The following is a 25842-nucleotide window of genomic DNA, read 5'->3' on the forward strand; positions in this document are numbered from 1 at the left end:
CCGTCAGCGGGGTGCATGGCTTGAAAGGATGGTTAATGGCATCCCACATCGTGCAGGATGCAATCACGCCGCACAGATTGATGTACTTCGGTAGTATGGGCCGTCAATTCGTGACCTGCCTCCTATGTATGGATGTGACAACAGCGCCCATTACAGCCCTTTTCGGTTCGTTGCCGGGCGTATCAGCCACCAAGGCGTATCCAATACCAAGTTCTGTTGCCTTGGCGTTCCATATCAGGCTCTGCTACCCATTGAACGCCGCTTTTGCTCTCCCACGCAGCGGCTCACGAAATAGTCGTGCTTGTTAAATGGCATGCTGCTTTCTATTCTCCCGCCAGTTTTGGAATTTAGCTAAGCAACGGGATGTAACCCTCCAATCTAGCGATGTGAGAAAGCCTAGGAGCCCCCAAGGGATGACCAACGGGCGCTACACAAGTTGTGCTCTGCATCTTATACCGTTCGATGAACAGTGAACTAATATATGACGCCCGTGCCCGTCGAAATAGTTGCTGTTGCCCCCGCTTTACAGAAATATCCCACAATACCACCGGCTGTCGTCCGTAAGGATTACAGGAGTGAGGTGCAATCAGCTCCGTAAATCTTCGTCTTGCGCTCTCATGTACTCTCCGTCTCGGTCTCCAGAGTGGTGGCTGAAAACCCAAATACAGAAAGTCTCCGAATCCGAACAGCCGCAAGAAATGAGGCCCAGAGACGCCCACTCGGATGAGGACAGGTCCGCGACGTTCATCCACAAACTAGTACACGGTACACGGCTGTCACGAAAAGAAGCTAGAGTAAAAAAGTCGCGAGTGGAGAGGATGATATTTGTCGCATTCTATTGCTTGTTTTTATCACTCAATCGTTAGGGTATGTGTGTGTGTGTGTGGAAAGGCGCTTATTCATAGCTGAAGCCGACCACACACACTTCACGCCCCTCCATTACCTGTGATGGATGGCCAGCCTCGATGTTCTCCAGCCATCTCGTGTCACATCATCTACCCGAGCCTTCTCTATGCTTTCAATGTGCTTGATTGTTTGCCAGATTTGAAAATTGATGCTCTTTTGAGAGGACAATGCAAACCACTGAGATGAAACAGAAGCGAGCGTAACGCGGGGATGTGGATGATGTACAGTCACATGAGTGGTACTGCAGGCAAGGCTGAACCCTCGAGCGGAGCGCGACTAGCCTTGTACAGCGGATGATTTCTTCGCTGATCGGTTCAAAGTCTTTGTTTTTTCTAAACTTTTACCTTCTCGCACCTCAAAAACACCCCGACACCAGCGGAAAAGGCTCGTTCATTCCACGCAAGGCAGGTGGTATTTTCGCGACACACAGACACACAGACACGCAAGCCCAGCTGGAACTTGGCTGATGCGGCTGAAAGACCAAGGACCGTCTTTTAGCTTTGTTTTTAGAGCAAGCCATCTGAACAGGGGGGGAGAGGGTCACCAAACGTCATGAGGGCAGTTTGCGTCTGTGCTCGGCTAGGTATTAGCAAGAAGCGATGGCCAATTTATATTAATTACTATATCATTATTGTATTTTTCGCCCCCCCTCCCGCGATTGAGGGCTGGGAACGGTGAGCCAGCGCTGGCAGATGGTGGGACACAAGGACATTTGCCGACGATGAGGACCGCATTGTCGGCAATGGAGGGGTCTCATTAGTAGCCGGTTTCCCTGTCACAATTAGTCTTCTTAATTAGACAGATTCTTTCAGAAAGAAAACTCGGGCTAGAAAATGGCATCAGAGAATGTCATTGTTGCAAGAGACGAACTCGGCCCCGTTGTGGGTTCGTCCGCGGCGGCGTACTTGGCAGGGCCAGCCAAGAACTTACACCACATACCCAGACCTTGCCCCCTTCCGACGGGCTGATCTTGCGAGTCAGTTTCTATCAAGACCTGCGCCATTTCCGCCTGCCTTCTCTCTCCAGAAAGAGCTTTGCCACGAGGCTGAGAGACTAGAATGGGAAAGAGAGAGAACGCTGCGGCAGCAACCGCCGAAAGGGGGGGGGCGGGGGCCAAGTGCGGTTGAGGCTCAGTTAGAACGAGAATCTCGTAGGCCTAACTTGGCTGAAACGGCGACTGCGTGCTGTATATTCTATTCGCACAGAGGTCCTCCTCCCAGCACTGGGAAACCGCAGCAGCCCCTCATCCCCGTTTCCCGAGATACGGGTCGTAGATGGACGGGATCGTCGCCGGCAAATTCACGGCGAAGTTGTTGCAGGGTGGAATAGTGGGATACAGCTGCGTGAGGAACCAGGGCCAGGCTGGTTGTCAACCCATCAGCGACCTCACCGAGGGAAGCAAGACAGTAACAGCACGCTGGTGTATAGATGTATATATGTATCCTGAACGTTGTGTTTCATCTATGGAACGACGTACAAGAGTAAAAGAAAAGTATTGGTCCAGACTCGGGCGAAAAGAGTAAATCAACATCAACAAAAAGAGAGTGGAAGGGACTCCTGCAGTTGGATTTCCCCTGTAAAGACACTCCAGAACAAAAAGAAATTGACAAGGAAAATTATCGAGAAACGTTGGCGCCTCAAAACTCCGTAGAACAACCAATGAGAATCTCTTCAGTGTAAAAGAGCGTCTTTTCCGATGACCTTTTCCCCCATATGAATTAAAACAGAATAGAAATAGCGAACGTGCCTCATCCCATTCCTGGAGCGTTCAAAAAAGGAAAAGAAATAAAGAGGAAGGCGGAGCAAATCCACCTCGACGACAGTCGCATTTGTGGAAAGCGAGGTCGCAAAAAGCGTGCCATCAAACTGGACGCGCATGTGGTAGCTTAACTAGCTACCGGGTAGGCAGGCGATGCGATGCAAAGAGTTTCTCACACTGAGTTTCGCGCCAGCACAAGAAAGGAATGCAATCATCATGGACACCCGGGAAAAAGGCAAAAGATCGAACATGATAGCAGTAGCAAAGAGCTGAGGGAGCTGTCCGACAAGAAAATTCATGGTCCTCATCTCACAAGGGTGAGCTTATACCGGCATCAGCCTTTTCTGGAGCTTAATGGTCTACGCCTTGGAGGCAGCAACCTTAGTTGGTGTAGGGGAGACAATGTGGCTCTGAGAAGCCTTGCGGCTGCGGTCAGCAGCTTGCTCATCGCTCTCCTCCGAGTCGTCATCGCTGGGTGGTCTGGCATCACGCACGGTACGGCGGTTCTTGGTCATCCACGAACGGACACCGCCGACGAGGCCGAGTGCGTATCCAGTGACAAACTCCTTGGAGTTGGAACCGCCAGGGGTCGTTGGGGATCGGGCCAGATCGCTGGAGCTCTGTGTGAAGCGAGCAGGACTCTGAGGGCGGCTGGTAGGCCAGAACTGGCGCAGCTCGCGGCTAAGCTCCTGGCCGGTGCTGGTCCAGTTATTGGTAATATTATCGCGGAGCTCCTGGACATGGCGTTTGATATCAAGCTCGTTCTTCTTGAGCCAACTGACGTTAAGCTCTTGACGCGAGGTACCGCGCTTGAACTGGCGGCTGATGTACTTCTCGTAGTCGCGAACGATTCGGGTAATGAGGCCGGTGGTGCTGACGCCTTCGGTGCGCTGGGTGACGAGGAACTTGCCAGCCTCCTTTATGGGCTGGTAGATGTCGTCACCCTCGTCGGCGCCGTAGGGCAAGTCATCGTGGGCCACGTAATCGAGGCGGTGCTCCTCGAGAAATTCGCGCGTGACGATCCACGGGCAGTCCTCAATTACCTCGTCAACCCATTTGCAGTGGCGCAGGGACTCGGCGCGCTCCTTGGCAGACATGACGGTGAGGCCCTTGCGATTATGCGTCTCGACGTCGCCAGTGACGCCGACGACGAGGGTCGTGTTGGGGAAGGCATTCTTGGCCTGTTCGAGCTGGCGCATGTGACTGTGGGCGCATTAGTAGGCTGCAATTTGAGCTTGGAGAAAAGAATATTGATCGTACCCAAGGTGGAAGAGATCAAAAACGCCATCCGCGTAGACACGCACAGCTCGGCCAACAGGTGGCGAATTGGTTCGGTAACCACCGGCTGGGTGAACGATTTCGCCGATGGGGGGAGGGGCCATCACTACAACCTCTTCGTCATCTATGATATAACACCAGTCAGCCACGCATTCTCATATCGCACCGATCATTGATCAATCGATTACGCTATCCAAGTGAACCTACCAGAGTCGGCATTCTCCTCGTCGGTCGGGGGGGAGTCGAAAGCTCGTCCGGAATTGGCCCGCTGCCGCTTAGGGTGAGGGCCACCGTTCTGAGTCTTGGGGGTTTCTTCGGCAGCAACAGCCTGGACCGTGCTCTCGGGAGAGGCCAGACCAGCCCTCTTGCGCTTGCTAGCCGCGGATGAAGAAGAAGCCATTGTGACAGGCGGTCGTGTGATGTGTCGAAGTGACAAAAATAAATGGTTTGCTGAGGGCGGGTTCTCGGCTACGAGGACAGAATTGGATTGCAGATGCGCGGCGACTTAGATCCGGGAAGAGCGAATCAACACTTGTAAGGCCGCACAACAAGATAGGAAAAGATGAAAAGAGCGGGAGGATGCAGGAGTGTCGCGTGACCGGGTCGAACCAAGGTGTTAAGAAACCGATAATCAGGAGAGGGAACAAGACCAATCTAGCAAGGTGCAGGTAGGTGGACAACGGTGCTGAGCATGTGGAAACTAGCAGGGCCGCGAGCCAGAAAAAAAAGTGGCGCTATTCGAGGTGAAAGGGGGCGCGTCATTTTAAGTACTTAGGGAGCCCGTGACGGCGCGCGCTACAGACATCGGGTACCTTTATGCACGGCAGGTTTCAGTGGAGGGACAAGTATCCAGCGACGGCGAGCTACTAAGTAAGTACTCCAACTACTTATCATTGTCTCGCGGGTGGAGCCTACTCTGACGAACGCGGACGCTGCAGAACTGCAAAAGGGCATTTTTAATGAGTATTTGGCCGAGGAAAGGGCCAATCATCCGTGGGCAGCATTGAATAAGTATAAAATCGTACGCTGGAACAGGCATATGGAACAACGACGTGTCCTCAGGTTCCCAGTGCGGCCCCCCACCGTAGCCATAAACTTGATTTTCTTGCCGCTAATGACCTTGGAGGAAGCCTTCAGGCTTTTCGCATCTGGTCTGCCATCGACTAATTCGAAGAACCAAGCGTGAAATAGCTGAGCGCATGGTTGATACTCGGTATATTCGCTCGCTTGAAACATACAGCTTATGTCTCGGGTTTCCATGGCACAATAAGGTGCAACAAGTCGTGACCATGGCTACTGGCAGCCCTCGAGGTTTGCATTGATTCTGCCAATCCGCGCCCATCTTCCGCATCTTTAGCGCGAGTCTTCTTATTGCTAGTGGATGTTCGCCACATATGGAGTGCCATTAAGAAGTCAGTCGTTGACAATGGGAAAGGCAAGCAAGCAAGCTACTCAGTACTAAGTAGAGTTGCTGTCTTGCACATCACACCCACAACAGTCCAGGCAACCAGGGTCGGGTCCCCCCCGGGCTAATTAACGTATTAACATGCCGAATGCCTGTTCCCGGTTCGCTCTAATGAAACGCCTTGAAGATTAAGCACGCGAGCAGCACCGCTACCGTCTTTTTTTCAAAGTCAGGGGTGCTGATCGTCTTGATCAGCCCATTTTCGGGTACACAATCTGTGTTTAGGAATGTGACAGGGCGGTGCATCACCCTATCGGTGCCCTCGGACACAAGACGTAGGCGCGGGTGGCGGGACCGGGTTTGAAAAGGATGTTGAAGGCTTACCGTTCCCCCCGTGTCCGTGTCCTCGGATCTGAATTTGTAAATTGCAGTCATCTGCAGATTAGTCGGTAGTTATGCTCAACTTGCGTGCTGGAATAGGCAATGTTTTATATGCAAGTAGATGCCTGAATCTTCTGGAACTACGGTTGGTGACAACGTCTAGGGGAGTCGGCAATTGATGCTGACAGAAGCTAAAGGTCAAAGTCTAAGTATGCAAGACGCGATAATTTGAGTCGGTGATTTCCCGTAGCACAGGGCTGTCTCATCACAAGGCTTCCAGCCACAGCTTCAAGTAAGTGCGACACTGTTAGCCTCTCAACTGCCACTGAGAAAAAGGGCCTGAGTAATACTTAGGTTACAGCGCCGTTTCTTTAGTATCTGGCGCGGGCTATCGGGGACCTCGACAAGTGTTCCCCAGGCATCCTTGAGCTTGGCTGTGATGGACCTCCGAAATATATCGAACCTGACCCATGCGCTCCTATCCTTCCTGGGTAGGGGTCGGCTCTCTACTTACTTACGGACCTGAATGCTGAAAAACTCCAATAAGTACAGACTTTACTAGTTGTGTGATGCGCTCCTTGTCAGATCATGCCTCGCACCGAGGCTGAGAATAAGTAGCCAGCCATCCCGGACGTCAGCTAGATCCAGGTCCCCCGGATCAGTTCATTTCCCCGAGGTACCTGGATACGCCACATACTCAGTACTACCAGTACTGGTACTGGGTTTAATGGTCTGGACCTGCTAGAGATGCGCTGATTGCTCGCCTGCAACCTGATTGAGCCTAGTCGCTGTCGTGCATGGACTTGTTAGACAAGATGAAGATGAATCAAGCTGGGGCAGTCATCGTCCTAAGCCGTGGGCGGTCGCGTGCTGATTTGCCTATTCCTACTCAAGAGAAAACGCTGGCTCATGGTACAGCGGGACAAGGAAGGGGTCAAATTTGCAGTGGCTTAATTAAATGCAGCCACAGAATCAATGTACAAATTACAAACGGCTAATCACTTCAAGACTAGCGTGTTATAAGTGTGTTGCTGCTCAATTAGGAGTAAAAGGGGGAGGCTGTGGTTTTAATCAATATATGCATGCATGGAACAGACGCGTGCTGGACGCGCCGCCTGCCCAAACACACTGGTGAGTCTGACTGAGGGCAAATGATGCTTAGTAAGGGACCTAAGTAAAATCTACCGGTACTTACCAGTACTCAGTACTCCATAACAGTACCAGTAAGTACTTAGGCCAGTGCCTAGGTCCCTATTTCGTCGGCGTGGGGCCACTGTGTTTTCTATAGTGCAGCCTCAGCCCTGTATCACTTTTTAAGCAACAAAAAAAAAGGCCGCATCAGTTCATAGCCCCAAGCTAGGTACTTACTGTTTTACCTCGTGGCAGTGTCTAAGTACTGAGTACCCGGTTGCAATGGCGAACAAGGCAAAGCCGACCCCTCATGGGGCAGTCTCGGCTGCCACGCGGCCGGTCGCCAAAGCCTCCTTCTTGTTCGCACTGTGATGCCGAAGAGCCCGGCGGTAAATGTGTCGCAATCTTGGCGTGCATCCAATCCAACGCCAGCGGTGCCTGGAGGTGCGCGATAAAATCTGATTGATGCGCTGTACTGTGGGCGGCAGACATGGAACTGCCTGTTATGGTGAAAGCCCGTCCCTGCCAGTTGTCAGTGGGCTGTGAGTGTCTGCAGGAATATAGGTAGGTAGTTCTGCAGCAGACACTTTATTGGGGGCAGTGCCACTCCTGTGCCTCTGCTGAGCCTCAACCCTAATCATCTTTGATCCCACTCTGACGGTTTGTGCAATCTGCACATAGGCAACAGATTACTGCCTCGACAATTGAGGGACACCATCTCCTACTCGCTGTGACCGTCTGCTACGGAAATTCTTGTTCCGTCATGTCGCTCCATCCAACATGCCGTGCAGACTACCTAGCAACTATGTAGATTTCTCCAGTGAGGGGTTCTTCGTATTCCGTAATCCGTACAGAGTATCCGTACTGTGCACGTATCTAATAGTGAAAGCCAACTTGCCAGCCAGCCAAGCTTTACCACTGCCACTGAAAAAACCCCGCCTCGCTAATGTGATGGGAGGAAGATCCCACTACACACTGTGCAAATCATTCCCGAACACGGTACGCCATGGTGGCATGTGTCGTCACCGACTCTCTCCCGAGCTGATGGCTCAACTCATTATCGCTTATCCTCGCATAGCCCTCAACGTCTCTTCTCATCTCCGCGCTCTCTCTTCTATTTTCGACATGCGCCTTGGGACGTCTTTATTCTAACTTCACCTTCTTATTGTTGCCTCGCCAGGGTGTATGTCACAGTAGTTCCGGCACAGCTGTTATCCCACCTTTTGACTAGCAAGCTCTGGTCCAGTTCTGGTAGTGATGGGTCGTTTTAAGAGTGATAATGGTAGTACGACCGCCGAAATCACCACCGGGCTGGCTCTCAAAGTTGTCATATTGAAGGTATGTGTCACGGTGCCTGCTTTAGGCATTCCACACGCTTCTCCTGTTTATCCAATTTCACGTATGCTAACCAGGTCTACAGGCTAGAGACCTGGCAGCCAAGGATCGCAATGGCATGTCAGACCCGGTAAGTCTGAGGCTGATAGGAAATCTGCACGAACTCCTAGGACCCGACAGCTTCGTGCACTTGCCAATGTTGCGTCGCTAATGTATGCTCTGTTGGTGCAGTACCTCGTCCTCAGACTTGGTGATGCTCGCGCTGTCACGCACGCCGTCCCAAAAACGCTGAACCCGGAGTGGAACATCATCGAGCAACTACCAATCAACGGCATAAACAGTCTCGTCCTCGATGTCATTTGCTGGGACAAAGATCGGTTTGGCAAGGATTATCTCGGTGAATTTGACCTAGCTCTCGAAGAAATATTCCAAAACGAAAAAAATGCACAGGAGCCCACGTGGTACCCTCTCCGCAGCAAGCGACCTGGTAAAAAAACCAGCATCGTGTCTGGCGAGGTCATGCTACAATTTACCCTTTTAGACGCTGCCAATCCTGCTTCTCCGCACCAGCAAACTATGGAAAAGCTCCAATCTCTCATCCGCTCCGTTCCTGTCGCCTCTGGCAGCCAGGCTGGCAGTACCAGGCCTGTTGCCGCCGCTGCCCCACAGACCGATCCTCTCGCCGAGTTTGTAGAGGATGATGAGGAGGAAATTTCCGATTTCGAGGAGGACAGCAACGATGAAGGAGAAGGTGACGGTGAGGGCGAAGACGAAGGCGAAGATTCCTCGAAACCCGAGGCTGCCGAGAAGCGTCGGCGCCGGCTCAGAATTCGTGGACTCAAGCGCAAGAACCGACGAGCTGCATACGCCTTCACCAACGGCGACAGCGACGTTGTCGGCGTCATTTATCTTGAAATTTGTCGGGTTACAGATCTGCCACCTGAGCACAACCTCACCCGTACCAGCTTTGATATGGATCCCTTCGTCGTAGCTTCCCTCGGCCGAAAGACATACAGAACCCGCCGTGTCCGACACAACCTCAATCCAGTATTCAACGAAAAAATGATTTTTCAGCTGCTCGGACATGAGAAATCCTACAGCTTCTCGTTCACGGTAATCGACCACGACAAGTATTCTGGCAATGACTTTATTGCGTCTTGCACGCTCCCTGTCCAAGATTTAGTCAGGATGGCGCCTCAGGCCGACCCCGCGACTGGACTATACGAAATCCGTGAACCTCCAGAACACCGAGAGGCCGCACCACCGCCGCACAAGTCCCGTCTGCAGAGAATGGGACTCTCACGCACCTCCTCATCCCAGAGCCTGAATAAAAAGTCAACCAAGGCCGCCTCTGTCACCAGCACCACATCCCCGCCACCTTCGTTGGAGGCTAGCCAGGCTACGAGCAACCCGAGTCTACTGGTTCCACCAGAGATACCATCCACGACACCAGCGGATCCGGAGATCAATACAGAGGATGACGACCCTGAGTTCCATGAATTCTCTGTACCTCTGACGCTTAAGAATATCGAAAAGTGGGAGTCCAAACACAGTCCTGTCATGTATCTGAGGGCTAAGTATGTTCCATACCCTGCACTTCGTCAGCAGTTCTGGCGTGCCATGCTTCGACAGTACGACACCGACGAGAGTGGTCGTATCAGCCGCATCGAGCTCACCACTATGCTCGACACGCTTGGTTCGACACTCAAAGACTCCACCATAGACAGCTTCTTCCAGCGCTTCCCTCACAAAGCTGCCGACAATGAAGACAGCTGGGATCTCACTTTCGATGAGGTTGTTATTTGCCTTGAAGATCAGCTGGAAGCCAAGTCCAAACCCGATAGCAGCGTAGCCGACAAGGTTAAGAATGTCGCCTCGGAGATGAAGAACTTCACCCTCGGAGGCAATGCCGAGCTAGGCACCCCAGTCTCAGGCTTATCAACACCCAGTGACGGTGGCCACGACTCGACGGAAAAGGAAGACTCTGGTGATGAACACGTTGTTGAGATACGCGAGTGCCCCATTTGCCATCAACCTCGCCTCAACAAGCGCAAGGACGCCGACATTATTACCCATATTGCAACTTGCGCAAGCCAAGACTGGCGACAGGTAAAGACTGTTCTGATGGGCGGTTTTGTGACGGCCAGCCAAGCCCAGCGCAAGTGGTACTCCAAGGTCATTACGAAGATTTCCTACGGAGGATATAAGCTCGGTGCCAACTCGGCCAATATTCTTGTCCAGGACCGCCTCACTGGTCAGATCAACGAGGAGAAGATGAGCGTTTACGTCCGACTTGGAATCCGGATGCTGTACAAGGGATTGAAATCGCGTGACATGGAAAACAAGCAGAGTAAGTGACTCGATCATGACGGGGTGATTCTGACTGACAAGAGGTAGTTCGCAAAATGCTGAAGAACCTGAGCATCAAGCAGGGTAGGAAGTTCGACGACCCGGCATCCAAAGATGAAATCGAGAAGTTTATCCACTTCCATCGTCTAAACATGGATGAGGTGCTCTTGCCGCTTGATCAATTCCAAAACTTCAACGAATTCTTCTACCGTGCCTTGAAGCCTGGCGCTCGTCCCTGCTCGGCCCCCGACAACCCAGCCATCATCGTGTCGCCAGCAGATTGCCGCAGTGTTGTTTTCAACCAGCTTACCCAAGCTACCAAAATCTGGGTCAAGGGTCGTGAGTTTAGCATGCAGAGGCTGCTAGGGGACGCGTACCCAGACGATGTAGCACGGTTCGACAATGGAGCGCTGGGCATCTTCCGTCTCGCACCACAGGATTATCACCGCTTCCATATTCCTGTCGACGGTGTTATGGGTGAGCCTAGGACGATTGCCGGCGAATACTACACAGTCAATCCTATGGCTATCCGGTCAGCACTTGATGTCTATGGAGAGAACGTCCGTGTGGTGGTGCCCATCGACAGCGATGTGCATGGTCGTGTCATGGTCATCTGTGTTGGTGCCATGATGGTCGGCAGCACAGTCATCACACGCACGGCTGGTGAAAGGGTCCAGCGTGCCGAGGAGTTGGGCTATTTTAAGTTTGGTGGCAGCACTATCCTGCTACTCTTCGAGCCGGGAAAGATGCGTTTCGATTCTGATTTGGTTGAGAACGCCAGTGGTGCTCTGGAGACCTTGGTAAGACCCTAGACGCGTTCTTGCCGAATGCAGCTAATGTGCCATAGATCCGTGTTGGCATGTCTGTCGGCCACTCGCCTGACGAGCCGCAGTGGACACCCGACATGCGTGTCAGCGACGAAAACATCACCGAAGAGCAGAAGAAGGATGCCAAGCGAAGAATCCAGGGAAGCTTGGCCCAGGATTCGCCCAGTGATAGTAATGACGATGAGCGGCTGCACAGTCTGCCACCGACCATGAATACTCTTGCAGCCTCTTCTCTGTAAGAGACTAGTTTGAACTATTCTATTTGTTTTTCACATGAGTCTGCATTTGGCATAAAGCAATTCGAACTTCAACATGCGAAACGTATAAATACAGAAAACGAGGAAGCGTAAAAACAACGAAATCTTCAACGAATTGATGCAGGATATTGAGCGGGAAAGCGACTCTAGAAAATGTAATGGCAACCCATATTAGGTCAAGGCAAGCGGGTGCTTGCGTACAGCTAGTTTCGTATCTCCTTTGGCAAGGACCAATTAAGTAAGCATTGAGCATTGATTTCTGTAACCATGATGGCTGACATGTAAAAGCCAAATCAAGTTTGAAGTACAAGATGGCGGACGCTTTTCAATATATACGCCTCTCCCCACCATCCCCTCTATATTCCGCCCCAGTTTGAGGCAGCGGTGAAAATCGCCTGCGTGGTTGGCTAGACCCTCTACCGTTCGCCGGATGATGAAGATGATGGCCGTGTCCAGCCTGACGACTCGCTGCTGATGGAGCTGAAGCTGGATCTCGGCGAGGAATGCGAGGGCAGTGCGGAGTTGCTCTTGACGGTTGCGAGGGCGGCCATGTCTGGTGGAGTGGTATTGGTGGAGGTGGTGTTGCTGCCACGACGAGTATCACGCCATGACGAGTATACTTGTCTGCAAAAGTGCGCGGACATGGTGTATGTCGGTGACATTTCTGCTTCTCTGTGTGTTTGTGTGTTGCGTATATCCTGCCCTGTTTTGTTTCCTCTCTCCTTCTTTCTGTGGTCCACCTTCAACTCGTTCCGACGAAGAGTGACCTTGAAGGTTTATTGTATGTCTTGTGTGTTCTTGTACTTTTGTTTTTCTTTCGTCAAGGAAGATCGGTAAGTGCTGAATTGCCTGGATACGTGTGGTGGGTACGTATAAGTGTATATTGAGTATTCTGCGTGTGTATGTATGCGTATGTTTGTGTGTGTGTATGTGTGAGAGAGAGAGAATCGACGACTTATATTGTAGAAAGCTTCTTCTGGTGCGGGTTGTTTCTCCTGTATAAGCCAGCCCAGAACACCAGAAAAACATGCGAGAAGTTCGGATGGAAGGACGGAATGCCAAGGAGGGAAGAAGAGAGAGGGAAGGGGGAGGGGGAGGGGGAGAACATGCGTCGACTTTGATAAGTGATCAAGCGGCTCGCCGATCTGCGTCATGCTGCGAATCCTACAAGAAAGCACGACAGACAAAGCCCTTTGAAGCGAAAACAAGGGTCGGGCGGCAACCTTGGTCAGACTGAGGTGGCGTGAGATGCGGGGGGGAATGGTACGGCTCGCGAGGCGACCGCTGGACGTGGCGCCGAACGCCATGCACGAGGCCCCAAAGGGATGGCCTGACATTTCTAGCCTGCTTGAGTCGGGTCTTGATTTTTTCTTTGCTCCTTGCCCTTCGCGCTGATGATTATACATGGCTTTCAGGTTAGGAAACGCGTGGTCTTTTTGCCCAAAAGGGGAGTGGATTTCCGGGGCCGTCTGTAACTCGAATGTACTTAGCAGTTGTTTGTTTTTTTCCATTATGCAGACACGAGCGTAGTTTGTCAATAATATTGGTTAGATTTTTAGAAATGTGCCCAAGAAACAGACGTGACTTTGAGTTGCTCTGGCGCACAGTCGAGGAGTAAAAGTAAAGGTAATTAAACAGTTGGCGAATTATAATAGTATCATGATAAATGTACGCTCCTACATCCCAGATTCACGTGTGAATCCTTCAATGCCCATCCATGACGCCAGGCGTGAAATCGAATTAGAAAAGGGGGGTAATACAAGTGATGTGGTTTGTGCTTGCTTGCTTTGAAAAAAAAAAGACAAAGAGACAAAACTGAAAACAAACATCATTCAATAAGAGCGTTTCGATGCAAAGAGCGGACGGGCCAACAAAGTCTGAGCACCACGCTCAGTCAGCAATCGCAACCTCATCCGCCACCCGCGCCGCTTCCCGAAGCGACTTTTCTTGCTCACTGGGAACAGTACGGTTGGCCAGTGCCTTCTTCTGCGACTCGACAAAGCGCTCCCACTGCGCGCCGTCTGGATCGCTCGCCTTCATCGTCGACAGGAGCGACTCGCGATTGTCCTTGTACGCCTGGATCACGCCTTTGGCCTGAACCTCCTCCCAGAAGTCGCCGCCTACGTCCTCGGCCAGCTCTGTCAGCATGCGTACGTGGCGCGGGTCCGCACCAATATCGTCGATCGAGGCCACTAGATCCCTCATCTGCATCTGCGACACCATACCGACACGGAAGCGGTGGCCCGCGCGGTGCACGCGCCCTTCTTCCTCGGCCAGTACCTTGGACAGCGTGGAGTTACTGCGGGACAGACGCGGCGCATGGATTTCAGCATCGTCTTCACCATCAGAGACCACCGGCTCTTCCGCTGGTGCCGGTCCGTTGACGGATTCGGCAGAGGCGCTTCTGCTCCGTTTTGAGTCGGTTTTGCTGAGCTCTGAGGTTTCCCGAGTATCGGGGTATTCGTCTTCGAATCGATTAATGATGCCCTGCAAGGTTTCGTCCAGGAATGTGAGCTTTCTTAAGGTCATCTCGTCGCCAGGATTCGCCTTGGCCTTGATAAGGGCAGGTTGTAAGCGCAACCGGATCTTGCGCGCGCCGGCTAGTAAATGCTTTGACATGTCTTTTGCCTTGCCGCCTGTCGGAAGCTTGCGGCTTGTAAGAGACTCATCAGGCTCGGCTTCGCGAGTGAATTCGCCAGACTGGCGGCGCGACTCGTCTCCGCGATTCTCGAGACAGCACTTGAGCGCTTTCACCACACCAGTACCCCCAATAACGTAGTCTTCGTCAGGAGCCGAGCTATTGTCTTCATCGTCCGTGTCTTGCATCACGTCGTGGCCGACAAGATGCATAATGACGTCAGAGTAAGCCGCAGGCTTAGAGTCGTCGGCGCCATTAGTCTCTGACAAAGTGGCAGCCATGGCGGCGCCGATGCCCGTGTCCGGCATCTGCTCCATGTTACGTAGACAGTAAGCAACGACTTGTTTTGCCATAGCCTTGACGATCTCGCCAGCTTCATCATGAGGAACGTCAATGTCAATAGCGATTATGCTTTTAGAGACTCGTGCTGCTGCCATGAGCGAGGCATAAAGCGCGCAGGCCTCCTCTTGCGCCTCCTCGCTCTTTGCGTGAGCCAGTTTGACAAGCTCCTCGTTTTCCAGCAAATTGATGTGCGCGAGCTGTCCAATTTCAGGGAGTACCTCTACCAAGGCGATGGCTTGCTCCGAATTCATGCTGACGTCGGACAAGTGAATGCGCTTCAACCCAGTGCATTTCGGCAGGTATCTATGATGAATCAGTATACTGACTGTAGAAAAAATGAGGATGCGATCCTACCTTCTTAAAAGACCGACAGCACTTGGCCGCGATTGGAATAACTCCTTATTATGGGAAAGATCGATGAATCGAATATCAGGCATGTTTGCGAGGACCGGTAAAAATTTTGAAAGAGAAGAGGGGCCAAGTTCGCAGCCAGCCAAGCTAAGAGCCCAGAGACTGCCATTTGCTTCTAACGCCGATGCAACTTTCTCCTCGTAGCCGCGGAGGTCATTACCGGCCAGGTCGAGGCCTTCGCAGATGCCGGAAGATATATATCTTGTAACGTGGCCGATGCCCTGTTCGTCCAAGTAATTATGCGCCAGCCCGAGGCGCTTTACTTTGCATTTCACCATGCCGTCGAGAATGAGACCCAGCTGTTCCATGCTGGGCTCTGTTTCGCCGATATTGATCATCTCCAGAGTCGAGCCGCCGAGACGATCACTAAGCGATGTGGCGAAGATATCGGCAATGCTGCGAGGGATATGTTGGCCATTTGGCAGTGTAGTGTTGACTTGAGAGATGGCCTGGCGTGGGAAGGGTATGTGGGCGAGGTCCAGACTCTTGATCGATTTGCAGAGGTAGAGGAAGAGAGACAGGTGCTTCCATCCGTCCGGACCGATTTTATTATTTTTCAAGACCAAGCGCTCGACCACGCCGCCCTGGGGCTCTTGTTCGTGCTTTGGCTTCTTGCGACTCAAGGTAGGTGGCTTGGCAGCCAAGAGGCCAGCCAAGACCACACGGAGACCTTCATCCGTCAGGCCAATGTTCTCCAGCAAGACTTCTCGGACAGCTACGACCGCAAGAAAGTCACCGAGTGTCACTAAATCGGCTAGCTGTAGCCAGTAGCCTGTCAAGTCTAGCTTACTGACCACTCCGAGGGATAGGTTGGTTGAGTCAGTCAGCTGCTCTGTGATCTTCTTCAAGATGGGCGTCTCCCGAAGTTGGCAACATCTTCGGTAAATTCTGGCTGGATTGGTAGTCGGTAGAGATCTTGTCTTGGGTGTGCCAGAGCTTGTCGAATCGGATGAATCGGGGCTATCATAATGAATTTCGACAGGGATGGTACCATTGTCTTCCGCCAACTTTCTGCGCTTTTCTTTTCGTGCCTTGCGTTCTTCTTCGCTGCGCTTCTTTTTCTCTTTCTTCTTGGACATTTCCTTCTCTGTTACTGGAACATCCGCTTCGGGGCTGTCATTCTCATCAGTAGTGCCGCTCGGTGGTTTCTCAAGCTCCTCGGCAGTGCCTTGTGCGTGGCCATTTCTTTCAGCCTCAGCTGCCGAATCTGGCCTGCCATTTTCGAAATTTTCCTCTTTCATGACAATACTATCGCTCTTTAAAGCCTCGCCTTCACCCTTTTCAGTGAGCTTCTTCTTTGCCGCCTTATCGATTGGTTGCGTAGCGGCTTCAGCATCCGCGTACTTGGGCATCGGAGCAATTTCTACATCGACACAGAATGCGACGCGACGTAACTTAGCCGCCTTCAGCTCGTTGATAGTACATCGTTCTCTGTTTTTGTCCCGGTTCAGAATTGTACGCTCGACGAGACCATGTGCCAGGCGATTGTGGCTTGCGCCGTTGGCAGACGAAGAGGAGGATAAGCGACGGAAAACATTCAGTATGCCGGCTTGCCCTGACTTGGGCGGTGCAGGTGTATAGGGACCACTGCCCTCGGGCTTGGCACCGTGTTGTAGAACAGCATTTCTGGAGGGCGATAATTTGGGGACAGGGGGCTCGGGCGTTGGTTGCGATGCTGGTCCTGTGTCTTCATGCGACGTCGTGCGATGCGGCAGGCTCAAGTGATGATGAGGTGACGACGGTTCTGTCGGCGACTGGGGTACGTTGACGACAGGTGAGGAACCCGAGAATTTGGCAGAAATATTGGAAAACCACGTGTTGCGACGTCCCGGTGGTGTGCCATTGGGTCCAGGTTGCTTATCGACTGAACCAGATCGCGACAATCGCTTGGTGAGGCTGGAGCCGCCATTGAGAGGTGTACTGGGCTGGACGTTAGCCTCAGCTCCAGACTTCGAGTCTCTTCTGTGATGCGACGATGCGCCGTTGGACGGTGTTGGTATTTGGCGTGGGTTGGCGGCATTCGACTTGGGCGGCGAAGAGGATTTATTAAGCTTGTCTGTAGGCAAGAGGTCAGCGCAAGTGCCGCCAGGAGCAATCGCAAGGCATAAAGCCAAGTCGCAGTGATTATTGTCCCGAAAGTCGCGCTGGCAGTGAATTGAACCGGCGCATATAGGAGGCTATTGACTTGCCTTTGGCGGACCCTGGAGTCATCCAGCTGACGTCGACGCCATGAACTTGCTCCATGATGCCCGGGCAGCGCACAGCAGCGCTCGTATGTGAGTGGCACAATGACGGCACTTGGCGCCTTCAAGCTATCGCAACGTGGCCCAGATTTGTTATTGTCCCATGAACAGGAAAAATACGGGGGCTTGACTTGGTGAGCGATGACGGAAGAGGGGGTTGGCGTCGGAGTGCCAGCTGAGCAAAGGTAGGCGTACTGAGGCCACAGGCAATGGGAAAGCACCTGAACAGTAAAATAAGTGGTTTGTACAGTAATACAATGCGCTCGATTTCAACAGAGAGCCAACAGAACAAGCCGTTGTCGTTGTCGTCCTTTTTGCCTCGCGCAAGTGCAGTTCTGGCACGGGTTGGCCTCGCCAGGTGGTGGTGCACAGCAGCGAAAACGTAAATCGCGGGGAGCAAGGCAACAAGGTTTACTAGTACTGGTGGCAAAGCCTGGGGGATGTGCGGATGCAGTCACCAAATCGCCTACGAGGCTGACCAAGTGTTGTTAGCATTTGGTGGGCTTCTGGGCCTTAGGGTGGTCAGAGTGGTAATGACCACCCAGGTATTGGGTCTGCTAGGCCACTTTAAGAAGCTGACCTCCGGCGTTCCCAGCGTTTGCCACTCATGGATGCACTGGTGCATGCGAACTTAACCCACGGGCGTTGGTGCATCTGTACGTAGATGCTTAGCGGGTGCTGAGTGAGCCGATTCTTGCAGGCGCATAGTACCTAGCTGCCTAGTTAGTTACCTAGGAAGGGGTGCCTGATATTAAGAGAGAGAAAAAAAGAAACATCGTGTCGTTGTATCTATTTTTCAATTACACTAGGTGAGCTGCCGCAAGGCCATCGGCATTGTCCTCGGTTTTTGGGTGTAGCCGTGCCCGGCAGTCACGCATCTTCCATGTTTCAACCAGGAAACTCTAATCGAATGAATCAAATGAATCAACATATTCCTCTTGACTACCGGTGCCGACGTCAAATCTCATAATGCCATCTGCTGGTCTAGGGGATGCTATCCTTTGTGCTGGCTGACAAAAACCGCGCAACGCAGCCAGCCACCAAGGAGTTCTAGACCTGCCGCAAGCCTGCAGCACTACTGGTGCCGTCAGTGACCACCGCCACCCAGACCAATCTAGGGGAAGCAGGCAAGCCTCGTCACTGTTGGGACCCTTCAAATCATCCCTTTCTCATTTGCCTATGCATTGACACACTCGAGCCCATGCATGCTGGCACCATCGCCAGAGCTAAGCCATTCACACGTCTTCTACGATTCCCCGCTTGTCGAGGTTCTGAGCTGCATGGAAAGCCAGTGGTTGCGGTAAATCGCCCGAGTAGTACTCCGTAGGGTTACCAAGACTAGGTACTCCGTCCTCACGTAGCTAAAGATAATCGGCCCTATACGGAGTACCTAGGTACTAGTGAAGAAGTATCCCAACACGGCCATCTTCTATTAATAATTATTGCGTGTGGCAGCGACCTCTTCATTATGAACAAGCAACGTCACGGCATTCGGTGCACTCCGGGTGTAAACTTCTTGAAAAAAATCATGGAAAGCCTCGTGGTATTTTTTATTCGTCACTGCCCTCCTGAAAACTCCAGAACCAAGCATTACCAAAAAGTCATATCTATGGCAACTTTTTACTCCTGCGCAAGGAGCTGAGCAATCTTCTTCTGCACGTTGGCCTCCTTCTCGGCCTTGGTCAGGCGCTTGTTCTTGTACTTGAGAGAAATGGCCTTCCACTCCTCCTTAGACTTCTTGGGACCAGCACCCTCAACCTTCTTGAAGGGATCCTCGCGGATGGCCTTGTGGGCATCGGCATAAAGCTCCTCCAGGGACTCGGCCTCAATATCATCCTCGATGTACTTGACGAACTGGCTGCGGTAGCGCTCCTCATCGTCATCGGCGAGGGTCTCCATGTACTCGGCAACGTGGCCACCGTAGATGTAGTTGCGGAGGGTGTCGGCGTCGAGCTCCTTGGTCTCCATGTCGTAACCGGGGAAGCGCTTCTCCGAGTGGGGGACGAGGATACCACCGTCCGAGGCACCCTTGAGGGCACCAAAGACACGGGCACCGGTGGAAGTACGGGCAAGGCCGACATCGAGGAAGGCCTTGAAGGGGCGGCGCTCGCCGTCGTCGGTCTCGGCAGCCTCGGTGAGGGTGAACTCACCGTCGGCCTCCTCGACACCAACGAAGTCCTCGTCGAGACCAAGCTTCTTGAGGGCGCGGCGGGCGATCAGCAGACCGGTGGCGTAGGCAGCGGCCCAGTTGGTCAGACCGTGCTCGATGCCATAGGCCTTGAGCTCGTGAGCGTAGGCGGCGCAGAAGACCTTGTCGCCAGAGATCTCAGAGGTCACCAACTGCATGATGATGTCCTTGTTGGTGAAGCGGACGACCAGGCGGTACTTGGGGGCATTGTACTTGTTCTTGGCCTGGGTGATGAGACGCTTGCGGGCGTAGTAGTCGGTCTTGCCTTGACGACGGCGCTTGAACTTCGTCTGGTAGCGGCTGCAACAAGATTAGCTAGAGTGTTTCAACACCACGGTCGATGCTTCTTCAAATTTTAGACTCACCTGTAGTAGGCGCTGCTCTTAACCAACTTGTTAAAGGCCTAGTATTCATGACCCCCGAGTCAGCAATTTGCGCTTCAGATTTGCTCGTCCTCCTTCCGAAGCAACTTGCGGCGACTCTTCATCTCGAGCAAATGCATGGCCATTGGCGTTTCTGCCACGCGGCCATGATGGAACAAATAATAGATCGGAAACCGCAGATTTTCAATGGCTTGAAAACCTAGGAGATAGGCCTTGACTTACCATTTTGACGGTATTGGTGGTCAACAATAGACTTGGTCTGGTAGTTGTGAGTGGGAGTCCGTGATAAGAAACACAACCAGCAAAATTTGGTGGGGGATAAATTCAAGCCCTAAGCGAATGCACCCTTTCAATTGTGCGGCCCACCACGCGAAACCATGGTCGGTGACGAGGGTGTTTCGAACCAAAAAAAAAAAAACGTCGTTGGAGTCACGTGCTCTTTACTTATGTAATCTACCATTATGGCCCTCCCGGACTTCCATGCGACCGGTCTTGAGAATCCGGCAGATATGGGGCACTACCGAGGCAAGGAGCGCTTTAACCGGGGTAGCTCTACGTCCATCGTGTCGGTCAAATATATACAGCTATCAACGCAGCAGAAGAATTGACTCTTTTACAGCGTGTTGGACGACAAATGCGTCATTATGTCTGAATTTGGTGAAGAGCCGCCCGCAGACCTCATCATTGAGGCCATCGATGGTGAGCTGTACGGCCCCAAGCAGCCCAAGGTCATTCTATTTGACATTGGTGGCGTTTGTGTAGGTTGCTTTAAAGCTAAACTCCTGATCAGCCATAGTGACATGTCTAACATATTTCTCTAGGTTGTTTCTCCTTTTCAAGCAATTTTAGACCATGAATTAAGTCTCGGCATACCGCCAGGATGGATCAATTATTCCATCTCCAAATCAGCTCCCCATGGTTTTTGGCATCGTCTCGAGCGAGGCGATATTGCCATGGATGCGGCTTTTTTTGAAGGATTTAATCGTGATTTGCACCAGGAGTCGTTGTGGGAGGTCTTCTACCAGCGGGAAAGGGCAAAAAACCCAAAGCTCGACGATAAAACTCCTTCGCTCCCTAAACTTGATGGCAAATGGCTTTTTAACGAAATGATGTCTTCGTCAATAAATCACGATCCCTGGATGTTCCCCGCATTGCAATCACTCAAGGCGACAAACAAGTATATAATCGCTGCTCTTAGCAACACTGTCATCTTCCCTCCAGGCCACAAGCTTCATCAACCCGACTTCTTCTCCGGCCCACTAAGAGGGCTCTTTGACGTTTTCATATCGTCTGCGCACGTTGGTCATCGCAAGCCAGAGCCCAGTATTTACAAGCTTGCCACGAAGAAGCTCGATGCATTTGCCAAAGACAACGCAAGCTCACCTCGAAACCGCAATTTGGGATGGGAGTCTGGTGTCAAGCCAACGGAGGTCCTTTTCTTGGACGACATCGGAGAGAATCTCAAGGCTGCGAGCAAGGAAGGTTTTAAGACACTGAAGGTAAATCTTGGGAGGGCATATGAAGCTGTGGATGAGTTGGAAAAGATAACAGGCCTGGAGTTGGAGGGAGACCATCCCAAGGTTCCAGTCAAACCCAGATTCTCGCGTGCGAAGGCCTCAAAGATATAGATGGCATCGAACTAGCACCCCTTCGCTTGGATAACTATATGCATCCGCTTCTATTTTAACCAGCCATTGATAGTATGGAGCCCTTTTCTCAGCGACATACACGTATAGGCTCCCACACACCTTGGCCCTGTGGTCAACACAACGAAGAGCAGTCTCACTCTAGCAGAGAAGTCGGCTGGAACTATTCTACTTGTAGTCGCTGCCCGTGCAAGCTCGTCGAACTGGCTCGCGGGCTGTAATCTGTCCACAAACTTGACATCATTACCGAGGCGTTTCTCGACTACCGTCGCAATTTTGATGGACAGGCCCTGCGAATCCAAAATCATGTAGAAGAAGTCTATCACGCGAATCCAGGAGCGGTCGGATGCGCATTGAAAGCCTAACTTCTTGCAAATATTCTCCATGATGTATTCTTCCGTAATACTCTACTCGCTCGGTATGTCGATCACCATCCTCCCGTGGGGCTTGAGGTACTCTACCTATTTCATCACAGCGGCTCTCTTTTCTTCGAGAAGAACACAGGCGTTGGAGCATCATTAGATCAAAATTGTTTCTTTTTTCTCTAGTGCTAAGCAAGACTCTAGATCAGCACTGCCCTGCTGGATGAGTTGAACGTGCTGCTGCAGTTGAGAAACTGCGTCCAGTTAATGCTGAGCAGCGTCTAGCATGACCCTGGTAGCATCAACTCAGATAATGGTGCCATCATCGGCAATGGTAGGGGCGGCATAGGATATTCCAAGTACACTACCCCACGCTGGTGTTAGGATCCTCACTCAAACGCATACCGACAAGATTGATCAATCTTCAAGTGTAACCAGCGTTCCCAAAAGTCATCTTCTCCAACAGCGAGCGCTTGGCCGATATGATGCGCTTACTAATCCATATTGACTATTATTTTGGTGACCGCCATCTTTCGCAAAATATGAGGAGATGCACATCGCATTTGCGTTTGAGAAGCCTACCCTAGATCTCCCCACTGCGGGTTGTCTTTGTGAGGTGGACAAAACTCCACTGAGATGGATCAAAGAGGAGAAAAGCTTAGATTCATGTGCCAAGAAAGAATTTAAATATTATGAAATAAATGTTGGCTCATTGGATAGTCCTGTGTGGCTTAGTTTTACGCGCATTGTGTGGGGTGGTCGAATTGTGAGGGGAACAGTGCTAATTCTTACCGGGCTCTACAAACTCCTCGCCAGGAGTGCGAGCCTTGCGGGCTCGTAAAACCTCGTGAATCACATATCAACCGCCTACAGATTATAGACTTATCACTGCAGAAGATGGATTTTATGCACAGTGACATCTCTACCGCCCGTCTTTTATTGCGACCAGTCAAGCCGATTGAAGAGGACCCTATTGCTCTGGAAAGATTTAACACGCTCTGGAGCAGTGAGCAAGCTACAAGATGGAGGTCTGGGCACTGCCCTCTTGAATTAAGGAGCCTGGCCACTGACGTGTTTTCAGCCAACGTGGACCGTGCAAAACTCTGGAGGAGAGCAAAGCCTGGATGGAAGGCATCATTCCAATACCAATGCCGACCAATAGAATCCGGGTTTCGTACTTTGTACTGTACATTCATGGCGACGAAGGTTTGATCCATCCTACAAAGATGGATGAGACACACTGGAGAATGGCAGGAGTTGTTACACTGCTGGCCACCAACTTCACGCTGGAAGGTGAAGTTGATAACTGCGAGCGCGGATTCGACGAACCGTGCAAGGCCGTAGAACTTGGGTATCTGTTCATGCCCGAGGTCTGGGGCAAAGGATTTGCAACTGAGAGCGTCCGTGCTGTTCTTGACGTCTACAGGCAGGACATTGAGACCACCAACTCGTTGTTTCCACACGAGATCCAGGCCAATGCGCATGACAAAAACGCAGCAAGTCGGCGAGTGCTCGAAAAGACTGGCTTCAAGGAGGTTGGCCGTTTTGAGAGCGAAACCTACCTGCCACTGGCGGGCAGTGTGCAGAATTCCACGATCGTGCATTTCCGGTGGAGTAACGATTGTTGATCACCGTCCGTGCCCAAATGTGAGATCTTTTCCCACTTTAAAAACTAGCAAGTTTTCCAACTCGATGCGAAAAGCGAAGGAGTCTACGGAGTACGGACTACGGAGTGCTCAGGAGTCAGTAGCAATCTAGCTCACAGTACGCGAACATGTGCAGCAGGGTGCACTAGCTCACACAGCGACTGTCATTAACTAATGTCAAGACAACGATTCGTACTAGTTGGAGGTGGTGTGACACTGATCTGTATGTGTCCGGCCATTTTGCCTGATTTCTTCACCACGGGAAGTTACAGCACTGACCTTCAACTTCAGATGACGAAAAATACCTGTCCCAATGCAGGTTCACCAAGACCCCGGTGAGTCAGAGGTGCTTCTCGCAAGGGCGAAGGCTTCATTGTGGTGGGTTACATTTCACCCAGAATGAGCAGCCATCGCGAGTCAGATCTTGAGGCGGCGGCGGCAACGTCAAGCTAAATAGACATGTTTCACACACACGGCTCGGAGTATTTTAGCCGGAAACAATTGATGGTGCTTCAATAGGGACAGCGAGCCATCCATTGCCAGCATCCCAGTGCACCACCCAACACAATATCTTACCCTAATCTCCTTCACTTTTCAGCCACCTGCCACCCTACGCTGCGCGGTATGACCCCTGACCCTTCACCGAAAAAAGTCCCCACAGGCACGGGCCGGACAACTCTGACGTATCTACGGAGTACTGGTACGGCTATCACTGCAGGATGTGTCCAGTATGCCAATGTCTCGCCGCCGCAGTGGCGCTGCCAAACAAGGATGGACGGGCTTGCCTTCGATCGGCGGCCTCGTTACCTGACCGCTCTGCGCGTTCTTGAGAGCAACTGCGCGAGGAACGAGCATATGCGCTACCATTTCTCATTTCACTTTAGCAGAAGAAAGACGTCAACTTCACTGTCCGATGTGATTTACAGAAAGAAATGCATACGAACAATGCACAGAATGCAGGTGTCGAGACTTGAATCGACCGCGTTGCAGCCATGCTACTAAGTACTGCTATCAATCAGTTGTGAGACATTTAGCCAAGTGGCCTGAGCGAGCCTACTGTGATAGTCTATCCTGACAGATGCCAGCCAAGTGTGAGCTGTTTTTGGCTCTGCACACAAAACCACTAAGTACACGGCCAGGTTACATCTGTCTATAGCTAGAACCTGTTAGTCGTGGTTACTACCCTCTTTGCCTCTGTTACCGTCACAAGACGAATATGGCCAACCGGGCTCGCCAAGAGGCTGCGACTGTCTTTTAGCTCATTCATCTCGCTGGCTGGGCTATAATGAGACTCTAGCCATTGTCTTATCTTCTCAAAATCACAGACGATTGAGTCTCCAGCGACCCAAAGGGTAATACGAGTTGGCCCGCTTCCACGCGACTCATTCTCATAAAACTCGTGTCCATTCGCTACTCAAAGTGCTGGCTACACTCCGTATATTGCCTGACTGGTAGCCTGATCTGGCCCTCCAATCTACCCACCCACCCGCTGCTGCCGCCGATTTATTAACAATAGTCAGGAGAAGTGCATGAGGATACCATCCTGCAACTTCCTCCTGATCCTCTCTGCTCGTCTTTGTACGCCTTCTTCTCGAACTGAAGGGGAGCGGTCCGCCATGGACTACGGCTCATAGTAGGACGAAACGGAAGCCTCTCTCTTTCTCCCCGCACTTTCTTGGCCGCGCCATGTCTGCGCAGCCGACGCCCGATCAGGCGGCTGCGACCGCGGCAGCGGCCGAAGCCGCTTTCCGCAAGTTTACCACTGAGCTGTGGACATTGTACACAGTTGGGCTGTCGGCGACGGTGCTGCGGACCTACGCGCGTATACGAGCGGTTGGGCTATGGGGCCTGCGAGCTGATGACTACTTCGTCTGGGTCGGTATAGTATGTTTTTGTGTGTGCGCGTGCTGGCGCGTAGACTCTGGGCTAACAACCGAGTAGCTCTTTTACACAGCACAGTCAACACTCGGCTACAACATTGGCCACGCGGCAGATGGACTCGCCAACAATGGCATGACTGACGCGCAACGCGCGGCCCTCGATCCAGACAGCGACGAATACATGAAGCGGTAAAGGCTTCTCTCGCTTACCCCTCTCAGATGGCCGATGCTAACGACAATTACCAGCGTCGTTGGTTCCAAAATTCAGGTTGCAGGCTGGTCTACTTATGTATGTCTCATGACCAGCCTGAAAATATCGATGCTATCCTTTCTGGCGCGTCTCATGTTTGGGCTGGGACGTTCCTTTCAAATTCGCGTCTTTGTCGGCTTTATTCTCGTTATTGCTACATTTGTTACGTGCATTGTTAGCATTTTCGCATCTTGCCGTCCATTTCAACACTACTGGGCCATCAAC

General features: G+C 51.9%; 7 protein-coding genes across 7 annotated transcripts; 4 read left to right on the forward strand and 3 right to left on the reverse strand.

Annotated features, from left to right (window-relative positions):
• Positions 1–3024: 3024 nt before the first annotated feature.
• On the reverse strand, positions 3025–4343 carry V2A60_003913 (choline-phosphate cytidylyltransferase; the record flags this gene model as incomplete). Its single annotated transcript, XM_083255238.1, has 3 exons — positions 3025–3868; positions 3926–4067; positions 4151–4343. 3 exons carry the CDS (start codon positions 4341–4343, stop codon positions 3025–3027), a joined length of 1179 nt encoding a protein of 392 aa, XP_083111364.1.
• A 3774-nt stretch (positions 4344–8117) lies between these two features.
• Positions 8118–11610, forward strand: V2A60_003914 (phosphatidylserine decarboxylase-domain-containing protein; the record flags this gene model as incomplete). Its single annotated transcript, XM_083255239.1, has 5 exons — positions 8118–8198; positions 8281–8325; positions 8427–10545; positions 10593–11344; positions 11392–11610. The coding sequence occupies 5 exons, from the start codon at positions 8118–8120 to the stop codon at positions 11608–11610; spliced, it is 3216 nt and encodes a 1071-aa protein (XP_083111365.1).
• A 1908-nt stretch (positions 11611–13518) lies between these two features.
• Positions 13519–17263, reverse strand: V2A60_003915 (protein phosphatase regulator GIP3; the record flags this gene model as incomplete). The annotated part of the gene is made up of 3 exons (XM_083255240.1): positions 13519–14911; positions 14963–17075; positions 17209–17263. 3 exons carry the CDS (start codon positions 17261–17263, stop codon positions 13519–13521), a joined length of 3561 nt encoding a protein of 1186 aa, XP_083111366.1.
• A 1619-nt stretch (positions 17264–18882) lies between these two features.
• On the reverse strand, positions 18883–20058 carry V2A60_003916 (60S ribosomal protein uL18; the record flags this gene model as incomplete). The annotated part of the gene is made up of 3 exons (XM_083255241.1): positions 18883–19750; positions 19816–19853; positions 20056–20058. The coding sequence occupies 3 exons, from the start codon at positions 20056–20058 to the stop codon at positions 18883–18885; spliced, it is 909 nt and encodes a 302-aa protein (XP_083111367.1).
• Positions 20059–20294: 236 nt separating this feature from the next.
• Positions 20295–21461, forward strand: V2A60_003917 (HAD-like domain-containing protein; the record flags this gene model as incomplete). Its single annotated transcript, XM_083255242.1, has 3 exons — positions 20295–20398; positions 20453–20591; positions 20655–21461. 3 exons carry the CDS (start codon positions 20295–20297, stop codon positions 21459–21461), a joined length of 1050 nt encoding a protein of 349 aa, XP_083111368.1.
• Positions 21462–23067: 1606 nt separating this feature from the next.
• On the forward strand, positions 23068–23469 carry V2A60_003918 (GNAT family N-acetyltransferase; the record flags this gene model as incomplete). The annotated part of the gene is made up of 1 exon (XM_083255243.1): positions 23068–23469. One exon carries the CDS (start codon positions 23068–23070, stop codon positions 23467–23469), a length of 402 nt encoding a protein of 133 aa, XP_083111369.1.
• A 1704-nt stretch (positions 23470–25173) lies between these two features.
• On the forward strand, positions 25174–25560 carry V2A60_003919 (uncharacterized protein; the record flags this gene model as incomplete). The annotated part of the gene is made up of 2 exons (XM_083255244.1): positions 25174–25371; positions 25429–25560. The coding sequence occupies 2 exons, from the start codon at positions 25174–25176 to the stop codon at positions 25558–25560; spliced, it is 330 nt and encodes a 109-aa protein (XP_083111370.1).
• Positions 25561–25842: the final 282 nt, after the last annotated feature.

Source organism: Cordyceps javanica, chromosome 2 (genome assembly GCF_051103115.1).
Source record: "Cordyceps javanica chromosome 2, complete sequence".
Taxonomy (NCBI): domain Eukaryota; kingdom Fungi; phylum Ascomycota; class Sordariomycetes; order Hypocreales; family Cordycipitaceae; genus Cordyceps; species Cordyceps javanica.